Raw genomic sequence first — 19,032 nt, forward strand, 5'->3', positions numbered from 1 at the left:
AAAATGTTGTATTCATATATGGAAAATGTTAAATAAAGCCTTCAGGCTTTACTTAACGTGCATAAAAAAGTTGTATGTTTCCATATCAAAAACCCACCCCTAAATTTTATGATAAGTATACAACTATTTAATGCATCTTAACGAAAGCCTTAAGGGCTTGATTTAGCAAAACCTTCATATATATCCATTTGAAACTTTTTATTTTTGAGGGGCCACTTTAAGGACCAAGAAACGTGGCTTTGGGATTAATGTTGATGATGACTTGCTAGCTCATTCTAAACGGCAAAAGCAAAAAGACTAATACATATAGACATACAATTCCAGGAAGCTACGATATAAGAATTTAACAATCTTTCTTTAGAAAATATATATGGAAAGTGATGGAAAAAGTTAAGTTACAACAAATAAAGGGTTTTGTTAAATACGGGCTTTCGTTAAGGGGCATTAAATAGTTGTATAGTTACTATAAAATTCAGCCGATAGAACTTTCAAGTTTTAATATGGGAAAGTATAATTTTTTTATTTACGTTAAATACAACCCTAAGGGTTGCGTTTAACATTTTCCTAAGACAAATGTATAAATAAATCCTTGTAAATAAATAAATGTGCGTCTATATATAAGAAACAAACTTGCCATATGCTACCTCATTATTTGTTTTCATTCCTCTGCCTGAAAGAGCAAAATGCAGAAAATGCATCTAAAGGTTGTACTTTGCTTCTCTTTGCTTCTTAGGATCGGATTAACCACTATCCATGCAACACGTACAAGCTTTACCACGACAAACGACCAGAGGGTCGGCTCAACATTTCCTAGCATGTATAACAGGAGGAGCCTTTTGGAGAATGGACTCGGACGCACTCCACAGATGGGGTATGTACATATTGTGTCTGATTCTGTGGTCTTTAACCATGCACTTAACTCATTACACCTACTATATCACTTATATAATAATTCTTCAATTGCTTGATCGTTACCACGATCTCATATGCTGACCTTAACCATGACCAAGGTTTGCCGGATGTTTTCTGCCATAACATTTATCTTCAACAAGTGAAATTTGTATTTGATATCGATAGACAGTTTTCATCATTAATGTGTATTACTTTTGGGATGCCATGTTATCAGGTGGAATAGTTGGAACCACTTTGCTTGTAATATCGAAGAAAAACTAATCAGGGAAACAGGTAAATAATTTTTAACTAGCTTTTTTACTTAGCATCTTTTTAACAGTACTACAATGCAAGAATTCTGATAATACTCATTTTAACTTAATATAGCGGATGCAATGGTATCAACTGGACTTGCAGCTGCAGGCTACAAATATGTCAATCTGGGTAAAAAAACACACTGTCTACTTAATAATGCTGTTATGAATAGACAAGATTCCTGCATTCATGTGGTGGGCCGTATGATATCCTATCAAGATCTACCAAAATAATTTTCAATATATAGAATTGGATAATCTTATTTTTATATATTTCATTTTTATGGTGTTACAACATGTGTCTTGTAACATACAAACATATGTTACAAAAACCAATTTATTACTGTTCTTATATACTTTATTTTATTTTTATAAAAAAGGCAAACATCCATATAACTTCGTACATAACTAAAATCCGTAATCACAAAATAAAATCTTAATTTTCTTTTGTTGACGAGTCAACTCAGAGTATCAAAAATTCAAGATAGAAAAATAGTACTGAATTGTTTCAATATATATTTGATGAGCACCTATTTCTTTTTATTTGGTAACAAACTGTATTAAGGTTATTATTATACTCCCAAATGTCTATAGGCCTATAGCTATTTTCTATAAGAAAATCAAATCATCAAAGTATTTGTTTATTTTGCAAGCTGAATATTTTTTAGCATTCATTATTAAGTATAAGACCTTTGTTCTTCTTTGTGTATTGTTTTGTAGATGATTGTTGGGCTGAACTAAACAGAGATTCAAATGTAATTCTCCATCTATCTTATTTTACTTGCTTACATTTTATATTTTTTTCAACTAGTCTTAATAAATTACTTATTATTAAATTATTTAAGTAAATATTTATCATCAATGTCCAGGGAAGAACTTATACAGTTCATGTATAAATTATTTGTCCTTATTTGCATCAGTCTATCATTGTAGGGAAATTTCGTTCCAAAAGCATCTACATTTCCATCTGGAATCAAAGCATTAGCTGATTATGTTCATACCAAAGGATTGAAGCTTGGAATTTACTCTGATGCTGGGTATATCATCTAAATATCTAAGACTTAGCAATACTATTAATTACTTAAATCTGCACTTGTTTTCTAATCCTAATCGCCATTTCTCCTTTTCTTGTTTTTGAACAGAACTCAAACATGTAGTAAGCAAATGCCGGGATCATTAGGCCACGAAGAACAAGATGCGAAAACCTTTGCCTCATGGGTACATGTCTTCTAACCTTTCCATGAAGATTCTTAGTGTAGGTATAAAATTTATTCGACATAAACTAATACCTGATTATGTTCTTTAATACAGGGAATTGATTACTTAAAATATGATAATTGCAACAATCAGGGTATAAGCCCAAAGGATAGGTACATTTTGGTCTAGACATTTATATTGTATTTTATGGGATTTTCTTTGTAATATAACTTATATTGGAATGGGTGCCTCTCTTGTGACAAAAGGTATCCAATAATGACAAAAGCTTTGCAGAACTCAGGAAGGGCTATTTTTTATTCTCTATGTGAATGGTTAGTGTCATTGGCTATATAATCACATAGTAAAAGTTAAACGTAATATCCAAAAATGACCAAAAGATAAATTACTGTCATAACACATAATCAGGGGCCAAGATGATCCTGCTACTTGGGCACATGCAGTTGGCAATAGCTGGAGAACGACTGGAGATATATCTGATAATTGGGACAGGTAATGTATACTATTATATCAAGAAGTTGTCAAAATATAATGTATTTTTAAAAAAAAACTTTCAACTTCATAAAGAGTATAACGATCTAACACGATCTATGATTTAAATGTATGATTTTTACAAGTTCGGTTACCATTCTAAAATTCATAGAAACTACAATGCTCTAAATGAAAAACAACACATGAGTAACATTTCAAGTATGTACGTATATTCTTTGATAACCTCAACCTTTCTAAATATATAAATCTTTTATCATAACGTAACTGTTTACTACAGCATGACTTCACGGGCCGACGAAAATGATAAATGGGCGGCTTATGCAAGACCTGGAGGGTGGAATGGTAAATTATGTTTATGCATCTTATGATAGTAACTATCTTATAGTCATAAGATAGTTTAAGAATTCTTAAGCTTGTGTTTTTTGTGTTTTAGACCCTGACATGTTAGAAGTTGGCAATGGAGGAATGACAACAGAAGAATATCGTTCGCATTTTAGCATTTGGGCATTAGCAAAGGTATGTAAGCTGTTCTAAAATATATGGTACTTACATATGAGAATTTTATAAAAGCTTAAGAGGGATCGACTATACTTTAGGCACCTCTATTGGTTGGTTGTGATGTACGATCAATGAGCAATGCAACACTTGCAATACTTAGCAACAAGGAAGTTATCGCTGTGAATCAAGGTCAGCGAAAATCCAAGAGACTGATATACATCTTTTTTTCTTTTTAATCTCTTGGTAATTTACAACTTATCTGGATGCAGATAAACTTGGAGTTCAAGGGAAAAAGGTTAAGAAGAATGGTGACTTAGAGGTAGCATTCTATGTTAATTGTTGGTTGATTTCAAACCAGAGCAATGTTGTTAGAGCAACTTGTGCATTGTATTATCTCTATTGTTTACTACATAAGATAGAATCGAAATAGAATTGACAAGATAAAATGCAGGTTTGGGCTGGTCCTCTTGCACATGGAAAAGTTGCTGTAATCCTATGGAACAGAGGAGGTTCAACAAGTCAAATAACCGCTTATTGGTCTGATATAGGACTCAAATCAACGACAGTTGTTAAGGCTCGTGACTTATGGGCGGTAAGACTTTCAAAGAGACTATTCTGTTATCCTAAAGTGATATATTAAGTCATTCTAGCATGCAGTAACAACATCTCGCACTTGTATATTTCTGCAGCATTCAACTCGCAAATCAATCAAGGGGAAAATCTCTGCAAGTATAGGATCTCATGCATGTAAAATGTATGTTCTTACTCCACAATAAGGAGTTAAGGAACATGATTGATCAAATGCAAATTTTATTTGAAGGGGTCATACTGTAATAACCTGTTATAGGAATAAGATTTGGGAAAGCAAAACCAATTCAATTTCATATGAAACAAAACTATATTTGAAAAGGGAGAAGTGCCCTTTCGTGGAAATAAAAACAAAATGGGAAATGCGTTATATTGTTCCATTTGTGATTCGTTAACAATCATATGTAGTACAAAGTGAAGTTACACGGGTTCTTGGAATTTGCATGAACTCACATCTTAATCAGCATCCTCTGTTTTTAAACTGATCTTAAGAGAAAGATAACAGTTCAAAGGGTATATATTTCATATCATTATAACGGCTTTAAAAATTTAATAACATTAAGAGAAAGATAGCAGATGACCTAAGAGAAAGATAGCAGATAACCTAACATCCCAAATACGTTTAATTATATAGTTATATCTTCGATATAATCGGTCCTTACAGGTGAAGGTTTAAACGTATAATTTGAAATTCATCTTTGGTTTTCCTTTTAAGGAGATTAATAATTGAGGATGTATAGATACGAGTACCATGTATAGGTGCTACGCTTGCCATTTCCTAGCTCACTAGTTGTTTTCTGTCTAAAAGAGGGAAATGAGAAAAGATGCATCTAAGAGTGGTACTTTGCTTCTCCTCCTTCAGTCTAAGCATCAGAACTACCATTATCGATGATTCGATGCAGCACATAGCCACATACAATCTTTACCAGTACGTTCTTACTCCACATTAAGAACATTAGAAGACATGATCAATCAAATGCAGATTCTATTTTAGGAGATCATAGATTAACACCCGTCACAAGAATAAGATTTGGGAAGGAAAACCAGGACATTTTTCATGAAGCAAATAAGATAAGTTCGAAGGGACACATTCTCTAGGGACTTCCAATATTTTTTTTAATTAGGAAATGCTTTTCACTGTAAGTACTGAGGTCATTTTGATCCTACTGTGTGTGCGATTCCTAAACAATCATATGCGGTACAAGATGAACTTACATGGGTTTTTGGAACTTCCCATGAACCCAGACCCTATGCATCGTCTTCTGTTTACGTCGATTCACTGACTTCACGCAGCAATAATCAAGCTCAACCTGCAAAAAACGTGCTCCACAGATTAATACTGCTTACATACAAGGCTATATTACACTTACGGCGCGTTTGGTTCACAGAATGTTTTTGGAAGGAATGGAATCTTTTGAAGGAATTGGAATCTGAAGGAATGGAATTTGACGGAATGTTTTTCATTTTTTGAGATCTCAAGTAACGGAAGGAATGAAATTCCTTCCTCCATCCCCATGGAATGGAGATTCCATCAAATGATGTTTAAAGAATTGGAAACATTATTTTCCCCAGATGACATATGGCTATCATGTAACAAAAAATTAGTAATATGACTTATGTTTAATGTAAATAAATAAGCAAACCATAAGGAGATACATTGCTGTAAACCAACCGCAGCAAAAAAGATCATTACCTCTATGAAGCCAACACCTAGAAAGAAATCTCGTGCACAATCCAAAGAAAAGAAATACGAACGGGTACCATCCGAACGTTTGTATTCCCTAAATCCCACTCTTTGTTCAGGCTCAAATCGAAGCATGGTCATGTCATAAAGACCTGAATCAATCCACATCATATTTAGCACACGCCACAAAGAAACACTCAAACAAGACGGTTAAAGATCGTATCATGTATAAAGTAGACATTTACATATGGATCATGTCATAAAGACCTGAATCAATCCACAGCATATTTCACATATTTCACATTTACTGAGCATTACCATAATCCCTGAAGAAGAGCAGTCCACCAGGTTTTAGAACAGAGAAGCACTCAGCAACAGCCATAGACATCCTATCAAATGGTACAGCTGAGAGTGTAAAAATCTGCCAAATTACACATAACATAAGTTGAAGACATTAGAATTATTGTATATTTTGAAGAGTAAGGGACATAATACCAATGTAATGAAATCCACACCACCAATACAGCACTCACTTTCCTTCAGTGAAGTTATATCAGTAATATTTCTCTCATTACAGTCAAAGCCTGAAAGAGAAATAGAAAAGAAAAAGAAACAAAAAGATTAGTCCATTTAGCAAGTAGCAGTTTGTATATATATTAGGGGTGTTCGTGGTTTGGTCTTTACCCGGTTAAACCGTAAACTGAACCGTTTAAAAAACCGAAAAAAAACAAACCGTTTTTGAATTAGGTTTTGGGTTTGGTTTGTAGCCAAAACCGAATTATATATTTGGTTTTTGGTTTGGTTATGGGTTTATGATAATGAATTTGGTTAAACCGAAAAAACCGAATAACTTATATTCCTTTTATGTATTATCAAAAATATTTAATACATATATACTTTTTTGTATGGATAGTTATTAATGTATTTTTTACTTTTGTTTTCTATTTGTTTATTATATTGATTTCTTCTGAAATTAGAATAATTCAATTGACAAACAATGTAAGACTTGATAAAAAAATTTTAATAAGGATAACAAATAAGAGTTTAGTTGTTTCAGTTATGTTACTAATTTTTTCATATTGTATTTGAAGTCTAAATTTACTATTTCGGTGAAAATTGAAATTATTTTGGTTGAAACACAACCTAGACAAACAAAAATTGTGAATTTGTGTTTTTCATATTTGGTTTTTTCAGTTTTAAACCGAAACCAAACCAAATTCTAACTTGGTTTTTGGTTTGGTTTTTTCATTTTGAATTAGGTTTTGGTTCGGTTTTGGTTTTGAAAAACAAAAATAAAAAAACTGAAAAACCCGAACCAAATAGACCGAATAACCGAACCGATGAACACCCCTAGTATATATGTTTATATGAGCATAGTTTTAACCACCTGTAAGAAACATATTCTGCTTTTGTAGAGATGTTTCATAGCAAGAATCACATAGCAGCCACTTTGGGAGCGGAGAAGTAGAAAAATCCCAGCAGAATGGATGAAAACGGGTTTTAGCTGAAACCACATTGGAAGCATTTATGTTTTCAGTTGACCTCTCAAGCGCCTCTGTACTACAATCACATGCGTATACAATGACGTTCTCTTTGCAACTACACACCACCGGGGGGGATCACAAATTCACAAAAAATTCAATGTGTATTAAAAAAAAGGTGTTCTTGTGTTAAATTTAAATAGACAAAGATACAAGAATGAGTACCACATAAACAAAGCACATATATGAATTACCGTAAGATTGGTAGAGCAGTACTTCCATTACCACACCCAATTTCTAATACCTTAGAATACCCCTCTTCACAAGGAGTTGCTAGTTCGGGGAATTCCTTGAACAAATACCGTCTCTCCTGCACAAACAAAGTAAGCAATAGAAATTGGGTGTGTTTAGTTGCAGAATTTTTTCCAGTTCTCCATCTAAGTTCTTTAAGAAAACCAAGGTGTTTACTATCTCTAGAAACATATTGAAAGATTTGAAAACAGGCTCATATTTATTCATTTTTGAGTTCAGAGTACCCCTCCACTTCTCTACAACTATAAACTCCACTTTTTTTACATGTAGAGCTGTTTGGCTCAGCTTATTAAGGGGGCATATTAGGTTCTTAAGAGCCTAATAAGCTTCATTATACTAATCCAAACAGCTTATCGGCTTATTTACCTTAATAAGCTGATCTTTAAAAGCCAAAGATGTGGAGCATTATTATATTGGCTTAGTTAGCCTTAATAAGCTTTTTGCTAATAAGCATAAGCTCAACAAAAAAAACCAACTGGGTTGGATCAGTGGTTGGAGCTCTTGTCTCTGAAAACAGAGGTCAAGGGTTCGATCCTCATGCCCAGTAAGGCTGGAGGTCCTTTTCTACCTTTGGTAGAACCTGGAAGCAGCCTCTCTACCTTTGGTAGGGGTAAGGCTGTCTACATCTCAACCTCCCCCATACACCGTCGGAGACGGTAATTGGGACCCAAAACCCGTGGAAGACAACATTGGGAATTACTTTACTTTACTTTTTAAGTATAAGCTCAACAAAAGAAGCTTACACAAACACGAAACACCCAGATCCTTTTTTTTTTTTTTGAAGAGCTTAATGGCTTATTGGTGTAATCTAAACACATAAGCTTCATTTTAATGATTCTTTTTACTAAAAAGCTTATAGCTTTAAAGCTTACTTAAGGCTTAAGCTCCAACCTCAATAGTGAAACAAACTCTTTATGATTTGATATTTATACGTGTTTTTTATAAATTATCTTGAATCTAAACCTAGTAACCAATCCAGTATAAACTTAGTTGATAAGAGTAATTAATCAAAAACAATTATATACATACAGATAGATAGATAGATATAATAATGGGGGTAGTGGAAAGAAAGAAAGAAAGAAAGAAAACCTTAAAGAATTTGCCGGTAGAGTGACGAGCGTGAAAGTGATTCCAAGAATCATCATTATCAGCGGAATGATGAGTGGTGGCGGTGGTGGTGAAAGGGAGAAGATGATGGGAGTGTGTGGGATCGTTGTAAACGCGTTCCCGCAGCTCCTCCCAATCAAAATCATTCGAGTAATACTCCGTTTCTCCTTGGCTCCTACTCATCAGACTGGCTGGCCGGGTGGTGTACTATGAAATCAATTCACCGGCAGTTTTAATTGTTAAGCAGAACGGTTAAACCGGAGATTTTTATTAGTTAGCAACTTTAGTAATATTGTCAAGGGTCAACGTTTGCAACTTTAGTAATATTTGTGGAATTCATTAATTGGGCTCGGTTTGACTCGACCTAATATTTTGTATTAGCTCCACTCAATAGACATGATTTGGCATTTGGCGACACTATGTTAAGATACATACCACAAAGATTTGTATAAACTCATTAAGATTCACAAGCTTAACAAGGTGAATCTTAACCAGCTCATATTTTTGATACTTGAGTTTGGTTTGAATGTATACTTGAGTAGCTCAGGCTTAACTCAAACTAAACCAATTCGATTTAAAGTATTATGTGAGCCAATCTTAATAGCTTATGAGTTAGCTAGCACACAAGGTTACAATGTGTTTTCTTTTTTCATTGAGTCATGATCCTTAAATTTTTCAGTTGTGGAAGCTAGCTCTCAAAAGACAACTCACTAATGAGGTCTTACCGACCATCAAAAGTAGGCCTAGTGACATGATGGCGCCTGCAAAAATTCTCACGAATATAGACAAAAGAATGCTCCGGAGGGATGAGAATAAGCTCAACAGTTCTTTGATTAGATGAAAGATAATTCTCACGAATGGAGACAAAAGAATGCTCAAGAATGATGAGAATAAGCTCAACAGTTGTTTTATTAGATAAAAGATAATTCTCACAAATGGAGACAAAGGAATGCTCAACAGTTGTTTTATTAGATAAAAAATGACATCCTTCTTAAAAACATAGTGGAACTTCACTATTTAGCACTTAGATGAGTGTTTCCGAGAATGACCTCATACTTCCAAATCAACCAACCCACTTCCTCAACAACTAAAAGGCGTTCCCGATGAGCTCATAAGAGAAGTCAAAAAACACGACATAACAGAAAAATTCCTCATAAACTGGAAATATAGAATGGTTCCTTGTAAGATATGGTACTCGAATGAATACTCTCTTTTCTTCATAGGTATACAAAGACATTTATGTATCACGGTAAAGAAAAATAAATACTCGTAAATAAAATGCAAAGACAGCAAACTTAATCTGAACTAATTCTAAAATGAATAAATAATTATATGAATTATATCGCTTGAGATACACTAAAAGAACAGTCTTTGAGTAGTCCGTATCACAATTACCCTTTACACGCTACCAATACTTAATTGCATATTCAAACCTATATAGGTTACGCATATAAGAAAAAGAAAAGAAATTTACACAATTCAAATATGATTTAGGTACAATTAACTAATCCAAAGTTATGCAAAAGTAAGTTGAAAACAAGTGCTATATGCTACTAATTAACTGCTAAGAGTACGTACACATCAAAACATTTAATATGAAGTATGTTCTTGGGTTAACTGTACAATGATGATGCATTGTGTTATAGTAACTTCCCACATATCCTGCACAAAAGAAGCAATTATATCCACCAGCTAGTTAAAACCCCAATTATCCACACTTCAAAGCGTTTCAGTCTTGAAAATGATCATAATCACCATTCTTCGGTGACTGCTGTGCCCCATGATTCACTCTTCCTGCAAAACCAAAAACGTGACACCAAACCATTAAACAGACCCAATTAAACTAGTACTTAGAAAAATGAGACGTTTGAAATCTAAACATCTTATTAGCCTTTTAATTAAGGGGTAACGCAAGTTAAACTTCAAAGATTATGTGCATACCTGAGAAGTCATAGCCAGCAGTGTTCCTAGAGTCATTATTACCCCTCCAGTCCCCAACAGGCATATTCCGATTTTGGACCATGAATTGGTACCCATCGATATTTTGTTGCTCATCGCTGCCACCTACATTTCTTCCAGAAGAATCGGGGGGTGATAGAAAGCCTAAGTTTGAAACTGATGGCGACCCAACATTTGGTGATGGCAGCTTATTGATAGAAGCGTCACTCCTGATAATAGTGGCAATTTCTTTCTTACTATCGACAGAAAATGTTCCAACAATTACCTGAAAAATAAAATTCAAAGATTAAACTTAGAAAACAGAACGACGTGGCATCTCAATTCTCAAGTAGAGTGCACAAGTTTTATTCTTGGCATAAACCCCTAGTGGACATGGAGGTTCACCCGCTATGACTCTAGACTCGCAAAGCGAGCAGGACCACCCAAGCTCGTAATAGTATAAAAGGAAGATATTATCACCTGCACTGGGCCTGCAGCTATCACTGGCCCATCTATGCTACCTCCTATGATTTGACCGTCATTACTTGATAAACACACACTTAATCCACCCGTGGTACCACCGAAATCAGAACGTACATAAGATCCACAGAGTGATAGGATGTCAAAACGGCCCTGATAATTCATAGAAACCATACGCATCAATTCATGATTATTTCATGTTCTGAAAAATACAAATGAAGAGCTTGTTTACCTCATAAGAAATGTTGCCCCCGGATGTGGCTGGCTGGCGAAGAGATGCATTAGATATTGAGCCAGATGCCGAGAGGACACACATCTCTTGCTTGCTTTGTTGTAGAAACGACATAATTTTCTGGCCGATATCCTATCAAGATTTTAACAGATGACAAAAGTAAAAATTGTGTCATTCAATATATATTCACAACAAAAAACGCAACAGTTGCACTTTGAATACACGAGTATATATATATCCCAATATACAAATAAATAAAACACGGAATATATGACAGTATGAGGTACATAAGTATAGGTTCATATTTCATACCTCTCCAGCATTAATAGAAATAACATGAGGTGTAAAACCTTGGCCTGTGTTCCCTGACAGATAAAGAAAAGCAATACTAAGTTTTCATTCATGGTCTGTTAAACAGATGACACTGCGGATAAAGGTTATAATTTATAAACCATATGCAAGTACATAAACCATCTATGTTTCATTAAGTAGCTCATCTTAGCAGACAATTTAATCACTTGGCAGCCAGCTACAATCAATAATGAACAGCTTTTGCAAATACTCCCAAAACAATACATTGTCCTACACTTAATCAGGTACAATGATTTAGAAAGTGATTCCATTAGTTTAATTAGGGGGGAACAAAAAGGTGAAAAGTTCACATACAAAACAAACACAACTATTTTGCAAATGAAAAATTGCTCTACTTTTTAAGATCTTACACAAGAACTTTACATATATAAGCCTACATAGTTTGAGAAAATGATGGTTGCTACTTGTAGTAACAAAGTCATGTGTTTCTAAAGGTAAATAAGGAATTATATATGTTTTAAAAATAGCTAGAAAACCATAAATAATTATTGTTCTATGAACTTGCCTTGACTAAATTAGGTGAGCATAAAGCCATAAAGGTCTATCATATAGTCATTTTCCAAGTGTAGCTAACTAGCTCTTTCTTAATTTAAAAACTAAAAAACAGTCCAACTTCTGCAATGCATGCTAAAGTACAATCTACGGGTCCGTTTAGTACCTATAATGTTCATTAAGGAATTGAAATCTATCAAAAGAGTTGGAATCTGAATTTCATTGGAATTCTAGTCTTCCATCCAATTGGCTAAGGAACTTGAATTCCTTCATACGATGGAATATGAAGGATTTCAATTCCTTTCCTTTGTTAACCAAGCAGCTCATGGAATGGAGTTTGATTTCCATTCTGTCAAGTAAACATGATATCGAATGGAACTCAAGTTCCAACTCCATCAAACTCCATGGGATTATATAAACCAAACAAGCTATAAGGTCTTGGTCTATTTTATACCTAAAGAATTAAAATGCATATACTTATTTATATGGAAAGTTAAATCAATGCATTAAAACCATACTAAGTCACATGAATGTGTTGCTGCTGAGCACAAATTAGCCGTTGTAAAAAAAGTCACGTAAATGTGTCAAAAACAAGGCTAAATATATGTACATACACAAGAAAAACTTGGTAATACAGTACAAATGTAACTAATGCATGGTGTAAATCATGAAATTGCTATATATACTGTAGTTTGTGTTGTACAAATGACATGCCTAAAGAAAGAGGGAAGAAGGTAAAAACACAATATTGATATTACATATAGATACATTCCGCCCTTTACATGTACACCATGCAAATATTATCCTTGCAAATAAATTGCAATGGTATAATGCAAACTCTTAAAAAACATATATTCATACAAGAAACACTTTAAAACTCATATTCACTTCAAGAAATCACAAGGGTATAATAACTAGTATATGAGAATTTCATTCTTTTATATAAATAAATTAAAGGACTAAAAAGAAACACACACCAAGTGAAGATTTCTTGAAAGAAGAACCACCCACTCCTAGAGATAATTCTTTCTTTCTTGAAGGAGACAACGGCGGGACAGAAGTTGACGGAGAAGATGAAGACGACAGTCTTTTGGCCGCCGCAGCCTGCTCCGGTGTACCGTACTTTCTGGGTCTACCTCTTTTCCGCCTTACACCGGTTTCTAAAGGAGATGAGACAGCAGAAGGTGCAGAATGATGTGGATAAAGCATTTGAGATGGTCTGGGATCATTGTTGGTGGTTGGTAACATGCCATTGTTGATGGTGGTCGGAGGTGGCGGTGGATGTGGGTGGCGTTGTGGTGGTGGTGGTGGCTGCGGTTGTGGGTGGTGGTGGTGATAGTAAGAGCCAAGACCAAGGTCATCCGGTTCCATTAGCATATGGTGGTGGTGTGATATGGAATAAAAAGATTTTATTTATTTTTTATTTGAAATTTTTGATTTTTCTTTTTGTTATTGTTTTTTTCTAATTTTGAGGAATATGGATTGGGATTGAGTGTGTTTTGTTGGTGGTTTTTTTACAGTTTTTTCGGATGAGGTTTTGATCCTCTGCCGCATGATTCGTGGGTGTGTGTTGATAGTTGATTGAGTTTGACCCCTTTTCAGTCTTGATGCACAAGATACTCACCAATATTCAAACTAATTCAACTCTTTTAGAATTTTGTCAATATTATTATTAATTTTTAGTGACAAGTTCTAAAATATCGTACATAAAAGATAACCCTTCTTAAAATGATCGACCTCTTAATTTATCCTCCTATATGATCATGTGGGATGAGACTATGATAGAGAATTAATGAATTACATTTGACATTAAGTTTAGGTTTTAAAAGGATTAATCATTTCCTAAAATAATTTCTAACTACTATGAACAATAATTTAGTATGATTTATTCATTTATACATACTTCTTCGTATTAGAGGCATGCATACAATCAGCAAAAACATCGACACTATTTATCAGCAAATCGGTTCTTCATCATCTTTATCGGTACATTTTGAGAAGGGGTATCGGCAATCAACATCGGTCATATAAACCTGATGCTAGTTAACATTTAGAGTTTTTCTTTTTTTTTCTTTTCAAATTTTTTAAACCTTTTAAGTTTTTACCCCTTTTTTACTTATGCAATATGCTAAAATAGTAAAATCTTACACTTTTACTACTCGTAAATAAAATACACAATACATTACTTAATTAAAAAACATTTTACTTTTATTAAAAACACGAAACTAAAAGCATACTTGGTAGAGATAAATGAAAAACAAAATACATTAATCAAGGTTTTATTTATGAACTTTCTCGAGGAAAATTCTCAAATCCTTGACATACCAAGGTTTTGGTCCAGGTGGACACTTAATTTCATCGATGCTTTTGTATTCACTGTAGTTTTGAAAATACATTTCTACCTAGTTGGATTGCTCTTCCAACGTGTGACTAACAGACCACATGTTTTTATTAGTGGTTTGTAACCTGTTGAAATCTCCTACAAGTAGGTAAATAAATATTATTCTTCAAGTTTGGAAACCTTATGCTTGGGTGGCTGTACTTTAAATATCTTTACCCTACACCAATTCCGTTTTTCCTTTAGTTTTTGCATCAATTTTGACATTCGGGCTTAAAGGAGGTCGTACTCTTTGATATCATCCGTGATAATTAAGTGTCTTTATCGCGTCGACGGTCATACGAGGTCAGTGAACATTGTTTGAAGAAGAATAAGTCATTTGAATGTAAAAGGTAAAGTAAAACGTTATAGTAAAAGACTAAAGATGATTGTGAACTGTATGGTGAAATTCACTTTATTTGAAAGTGACATTAAGTTTTAGTTGTTCAGTACTTCAATGTCAAGGTGTAAATACTTTGAAATTTTGAACGAACCCTCCAATGACTTAATACGTAATTATTTTTGAATAATTGGTTGTTTCAGAAACTAAAAGTATAACTATTTAAAATTATATTCGTTTAGGGACTAGAAGTGTTAAATAATTTTGACACTACACCACACATTTTGACAGTTCTTTAACGAAAAAAAGTTATAGACCCGTGCTAAAATTTACCAAATTTTGACAAGTTGACACCATACCTTTCTCTCTTATAATTAGCAAAATCTAGTAAATTAAAAAGTATTTATATAACAAGAAAGAAAACAATGTGTTACACATCTAAGTTAGATATGACAAAAAAAAATTAAAATGTGTCAAATCAATTTTACATGTAAATGTGTTTATATATCCCTCAAACATTTATTAGGTATATGACATAGTTTTTTTCTAAAAATAATATTTCTTTATTCCAATTTAAATTTTTTATTTTGATTTTTGAAATTTTTTCTTTCGTAATTATGACCGTAATTTTTGCTTTTGTGTTATATAACACTTTAGGAAAATGATAATGACAGCCCTAACAACTTATTACATGCATAAAAAATACTATAGTACTTTATGTATCAATAACTACCATTAAATTTACCATTAAATTTTCACAAAACAAAATACAAATTTTAATGTATCAAATTAATAGTCCTAAATAGTGCTATTAACAAAACCCTATAAATTAAGCCTTAAATGTATTTTTTTAATTTAATTTTCATCAAAGTATTATTTTTAAACATTACTGTTAAAATTAGAAAACAAAGATTCTAGCAAATTGATTTTGTACATTTAAATTGGTACACATTACTCGTACATTTACAATAATTAGATTCACCAGAATCCACCAAATCTGCCACCCCCGTTATTCCCTTCTCAAAATCAAATCGTTGATGCACCAGAAGAAAGAAGAATAAAAGTTGATGGTCAGTTCATTCTTTTACTAGATCTACTTTATGTTCCTTACATTTACAGTTTATCTTGATTCTTGTGGACAGTTTATAAACTGTATCGATCTATATGCTCACTACTTTATGTGCTTTGGTTTTATAATTATGCTTTTTGTGTCGGTGCAATTGAGCACTTAACTGATAGTTATATCAGCATACACAATCACTTTTCAAAAGATTGCATTTTGGGTTTAAAATGACATGTTTTTTTTTTTTTTTGGCATTTCTTAAAAAAAATCTTTCTGCAAATAAGTTCATATCGCCACTGGCGACCTGGCGTGTAGGTCAGTTGGTAATGAGTGTAGTCATTTTGATACATATAGCACAAGGTCACTGGTTGAAGCCCGGGTATGCCCCACATTATGGATAAGCTGCCGATTTTGGGCCGGTTTGGGTTTCTCGTGATAAACCTTTGCTACAATTAAAGTTCAGCAAATTTTTTTGAGTTAAAGTATCTAGATTTATGAGTTGTTAAGGAAATTCATTGAAAATGACTATTTATGACAAAGAAAAGGAGCTGGCTTTTGAATTTTGGGAGTTACATTGTTCATTTATCAAACCACATGCGAATAATAGATGTCAAATTTATTGATAATCCGCATAATAACAGGCTAAATAGTTAACTCGTTAGAGTACGACTAAGCCATTAGGGACCAAAGAGCTCTTGACTTGGTTGTATTCCATATGACCCATCAACTAAGTTGTTGTGAAAATGTATGGACCTGTATTGAACGGAACAAAGCCCTACTAAAAGATGGTTCAATAACTTTTTAAATCAGTTCACATATTAATAGTTACTAATCCTAATTATGAATCATTTCGTTAATAATTCATGCAAACTTGCTATGTTTTATATTTGATAAGCACAATTCTTTGTACATTTGTTTGTTTACAGGAGAAGGAATCAAAGAAGGAAGCTTTTAGGAAGTATTTAGATTCTAGTGGTGTCCTTGATGCTTTAACTAAAGGTTTCTTGTTTTATCTTATAACCGTGTTCATATATCTTCTTTTTTTCACTATATGACCTCCTTTGACGTGCCATAAATGTGTAATGATGATTTGATTTGATATAAAACTTATGCATAATATTGCAACCAGATTCACACTTCACAATCATTTCTTGATATTTCATTATCTTGGCAATCTTTTCAAACCTTAAATGCAATATGCCTCAATTACTGAAAACCGAAGCACACTGTTTTGAGAAGACATTACAGAATACAGAGTTGTGGTGATAGTTAGCTAGTGTTCAAGAACATGGATTACAGGGTCTGAAATATGGACTGCATCTCGCCGTTACATGCTCACTTTTAAAATTTTTATTATATGCAGTTCTTGTGGCTCTATATGAACAGAATGACAAGCCATCCTCAGCTGTTGAGTAAGTTCACGTCTTTGAACTACTTGATTTCTCTTTTTGTATTAAGTATGCATACTTTGTGTAATCTTAATTTGTAGACAATCCTTCATTTTTCTTGATATTTTCACCCATCATGTTGGGATTCATTTCTAAATTCATGAATCAGGTATCTCATGTAGATTGAACCTCACTTCTTTAGCGTACGCCTCTAAATAGTTTATTATTGGATTAACAGGTTTGTCCAGCAAAAACTTGGTGGTCCTAGCTTATCTGAATTTGAGAAACTACAGGCTGAGATGTCTGATTTGCAGATTAGATACAACGAGCTCTTGGCAGTTCACCATGAAAAATGCAGCCAGGTACATCTTACTCTTTGTTATTTCCTTTAATCTGTATCAGCCATAGCAGTACAAGGTTGGAAGTTAAAGCCAATAGTTCAACTAATCTATATTTCTGCTCCATTTGACTTCAGCAGTCAAAAGATGTGTCCCTTTTAAATCTTTATCCATTGCGGGTTTGTAGGATGGAAATTAAGTGATGGGCTGAAGGCCTAAAAATGTGTACTTTCTGCTGTAAAATAATATAAGTTGTCTTTATGTAGCTTGAGAAATTAAAAAACATCGACACATTGGCATCATCCAAAGAGAGTGTTGAAGAGGAACTTCCGAAAGAAAGTCTATGAAGGAAGGTCAGTAATATATGAAAGAAAAATGAGATGCTTAATAACTCTGCATACCAAAAACTGATGCATATCTTTTTCTAGTTGATGCGTGTAGAGGCTATTTTTCTTCTGCTTTGTTCTCTACCTTGTGACATTCTTTCTGACTTCTATTCTAAGTTTCTAACCTCAAATAGTCAAATGTATACTTACTGTAAAACATGTTTAATAGTATTGTGTTATAATGTTCTTGTTCTTGTTTTTGTTCGGTTGGGTATCTCTTGTTGCACTTCAAAGTTATTTGAAATGTTGTTTTAAACTATCACTATCACAGATATTGTTCTTGGTGACAAGTTTCTCTATGGATCGAAAGAGGCTTGCAAAGCCTCATATGTGTAGCCTAGTTGGTTCCAAAGATGGGGGCATTTTAATATTTTATGTATCACAGGTTTCATTCCCGTTGATTTATAAGAAAATTTCTTTGGTGAAGATGGATTGGTTAGCTAAGGCGCTAGGCCAACACCTTAGTGGGCTGCTAAGCGATTTAATTTACCTATTATGTGATGGGCCTGTTCGCATGGTTGGTTGGGTTACTCGTGGAAAAACCTTTTGGAGAAATGCCCGATAAATATTGTTTTAGAACTTTCACCTTATGCTGGGTACATCCGTCAGATGACCCTCTTTATTTGTGCATTAGTGGTATGTACAGTTCTTTGTGCATTTATCAAATAAGGTGGTACACTGGTTATATATCACCACTCTATTTATATATGCTGAGTCATGATGAATCCTTCCGGTTTTATAGTTAGAACAGACATGAAAATGTTGCAAATTTGTTTGAGTTAATTAGGGAAACGTATGGTTTTATGGATCATGGGCAATGAAAGTCACTTTTCTGTCCCAAAAGGATCTCATTCCGCATTACTCGGATATAGAAAACTAAGTTCACTTAAAACTTTTGTACTATGAGCCCTACATTTTAACACATACTAGCATGGTGCCCGGCGACGGTGGCGGTGGCGATAACGTGTAGTGTAGGCTATTGAAGTAAATGTAATTAATATAATGATTAATCTGTTCTAAAAAAATATAATAGTTAATATAGTT

General features: G+C 33.6%; 4 protein-coding genes across 6 annotated transcripts; 2 read left to right on the forward strand and 2 right to left on the reverse strand.

The window, feature by feature from the left end:
- Nucleotides 1-578: 578 nt before the first annotated feature.
- LOC122606148 (tRNA N(3)-methylcytidine methyltransferase METTL6) lies at nucleotides 579-8,924 on the reverse strand. Of its 3 annotated transcripts, none has more exons than XM_043779108.1 (8): nucleotides 8,565-8,924; nucleotides 7,418-7,533; nucleotides 7,070-7,281; nucleotides 6,178-6,266; nucleotides 6,001-6,103; nucleotides 5,692-5,834; nucleotides 5,214-5,308; nucleotides 579-1,026 (listed from the first exon to the last, which is right to left on the reverse strand). In XM_043779108.1, exons 1-8 carry the CDS (start codon nucleotides 8,763-8,765, stop codon nucleotides 996-998), a joined length of 990 nt encoding a protein of 329 aa, XP_043635043.1. In that variant the 5' UTR covers nucleotides 8,766-8,924; the 3' UTR covers nucleotides 579-995. The 3 variants fall into 3 exon arrangements, with proteins under 3 accessions (XP_043635043.1, XP_043635044.1, XP_043635045.1); XM_043779109.1 differs by lacking the exon at nucleotides 579-1,026 and adding an exon at nucleotides 4,290-4,479; XM_043779110.1 differs by lacking the exon at nucleotides 579-1,026 and adding an exon at nucleotides 4,290-4,484.
- On the forward strand, nucleotides 651-4,294 carry LOC122606147 (alpha-galactosidase-like). The gene is made up of 15 exons (XM_043779106.1): nucleotides 651-871; nucleotides 1,127-1,185; nucleotides 1,279-1,335; nucleotides 1,926-1,960; nucleotides 2,139-2,242; nucleotides 2,348-2,423; nucleotides 2,517-2,575; nucleotides 2,669-2,734; nucleotides 2,829-2,912; nucleotides 3,190-3,254; nucleotides 3,346-3,428; nucleotides 3,509-3,599; nucleotides 3,680-3,729; nucleotides 3,862-4,002; nucleotides 4,100-4,294. The coding sequence occupies exons 1-15, from the start codon at nucleotides 684-686 to the stop codon at nucleotides 4,184-4,186; spliced, it is 1,245 nt and encodes a 414-aa protein (XP_043635041.1). The 5' UTR covers nucleotides 651-683; the 3' UTR covers nucleotides 4,187-4,294.
- A 1,109-nt stretch (nucleotides 8,925-10,033) lies between the features above and the next one.
- Nucleotides 10,034-13,674, reverse strand: LOC122603454 (AT-hook motif nuclear-localized protein 14-like). Its single transcript, XM_043776163.1, has 6 exons — nucleotides 13,074-13,674; nucleotides 11,545-11,597; nucleotides 11,233-11,364; nucleotides 11,001-11,153; nucleotides 10,524-10,806; nucleotides 10,034-10,376 (listed from the first exon to the last, which is right to left on the reverse strand). Exons 1-6 carry the CDS (start codon nucleotides 13,471-13,473, stop codon nucleotides 10,312-10,314), a joined length of 1,086 nt encoding a protein of 361 aa, XP_043632098.1. The 5' UTR covers nucleotides 13,474-13,674; the 3' UTR covers nucleotides 10,034-10,311.
- A 2,069-nt stretch (nucleotides 13,675-15,743) lies between these two features.
- LOC122605492 (c-Myc-binding protein homolog) lies at nucleotides 15,744-18,189 on the forward strand. The gene is made up of 5 exons (XM_043778446.1): nucleotides 15,744-15,883; nucleotides 16,803-16,875; nucleotides 17,240-17,288; nucleotides 17,503-17,626; nucleotides 17,869-18,189. Exons 1-5 carry the CDS (start codon nucleotides 15,881-15,883, stop codon nucleotides 17,947-17,949), a joined length of 330 nt encoding a protein of 109 aa, XP_043634381.1. The 5' UTR covers nucleotides 15,744-15,880; the 3' UTR covers nucleotides 17,950-18,189.
- The last annotated feature ends 843 nt before the right edge of the window (nucleotides 18,190-19,032 follow it).

This window comes from Erigeron canadensis, chromosome 6 (assembly GCF_010389155.1).
Source record: "Erigeron canadensis isolate Cc75 chromosome 6, C_canadensis_v1, whole genome shotgun sequence".
In the NCBI taxonomy this organism is placed as follows: domain Eukaryota; kingdom Viridiplantae; phylum Streptophyta; class Magnoliopsida; order Asterales; family Asteraceae; genus Erigeron; species Erigeron canadensis.

Bases quoted from the DNA above. Each gene is read 5' to 3' on its own strand.
- LOC122606147 (XM_043779106.1), top strand. From the start codon at position 684: ATGCAGAAAATGCATCTAAAGGTTGTACTTTGCTTCTCTTTGCTTCTT. The intron at 2,424-2,516 runs GTACATGTCTTC...TCTTTAATACAG, and splicing joins CGAAAACCTTTGCCTCATGG to GGAATTGATTACTTAAAATA. The intron at 2,735-2,828 runs GTTAGTGTCATT...ACACATAATCAG, and splicing joins TTTTATTCTCTATGTGAATG to GGGCCAAGATGATCCTGCTA.
- LOC122606148 (XM_043779108.1), bottom strand. From the start codon at position 8,765: ATGAGTAGGAGCCAAGGAGAAACGGAGTATTACTCGAATGATTTTGAT. The intron at 7,282-7,417 runs GTAATTCATATA...GGTGGTGTGTAG, and splicing joins ACTGCTCTACCAATCTTACG to TTGCAAAGAGAACGTCATTG. The intron at 5,309-5,691 runs GTAATGATCTTT...CGTTTTTTGCAG, and splicing joins TAGGTGTTGGCTTCATAGAG to GTTGAGCTTGATTATTGCTG.
- LOC122603454 (XM_043776163.1), bottom strand. From the start codon at position 13,473: ATGCTAATGGAACCGGATGACCTTGGTCTTGGCTCTTACTATCACCAC. The intron at 10,807-11,000 runs GTGATAATATCT...TTTATTTTTCAG, and splicing joins TAGCTGCAGGCCCAGTGCAG to GTAATTGTTGGAACATTTTC. The intron at 10,377-10,523 runs GTATGCACATAA...TTGGTTTTGCAG, and splicing joins TGCTGGCTATGACTTCTCAG to GAAGAGTGAATCATGGGGCA.
- LOC122605492 (XM_043778446.1), top strand. The intron at 16,876-17,239 runs GTTTCTTGTTTT...TATTATATGCAG, and splicing joins CCTTGATGCTTTAACTAAAG to TTCTTGTGGCTCTATATGAA. The intron at 17,627-17,868 runs GTACATCTTACT...GTCTTTATGTAG, and splicing joins ACCATGAAAAATGCAGCCAG to CTTGAGAAATTAAAAAACAT.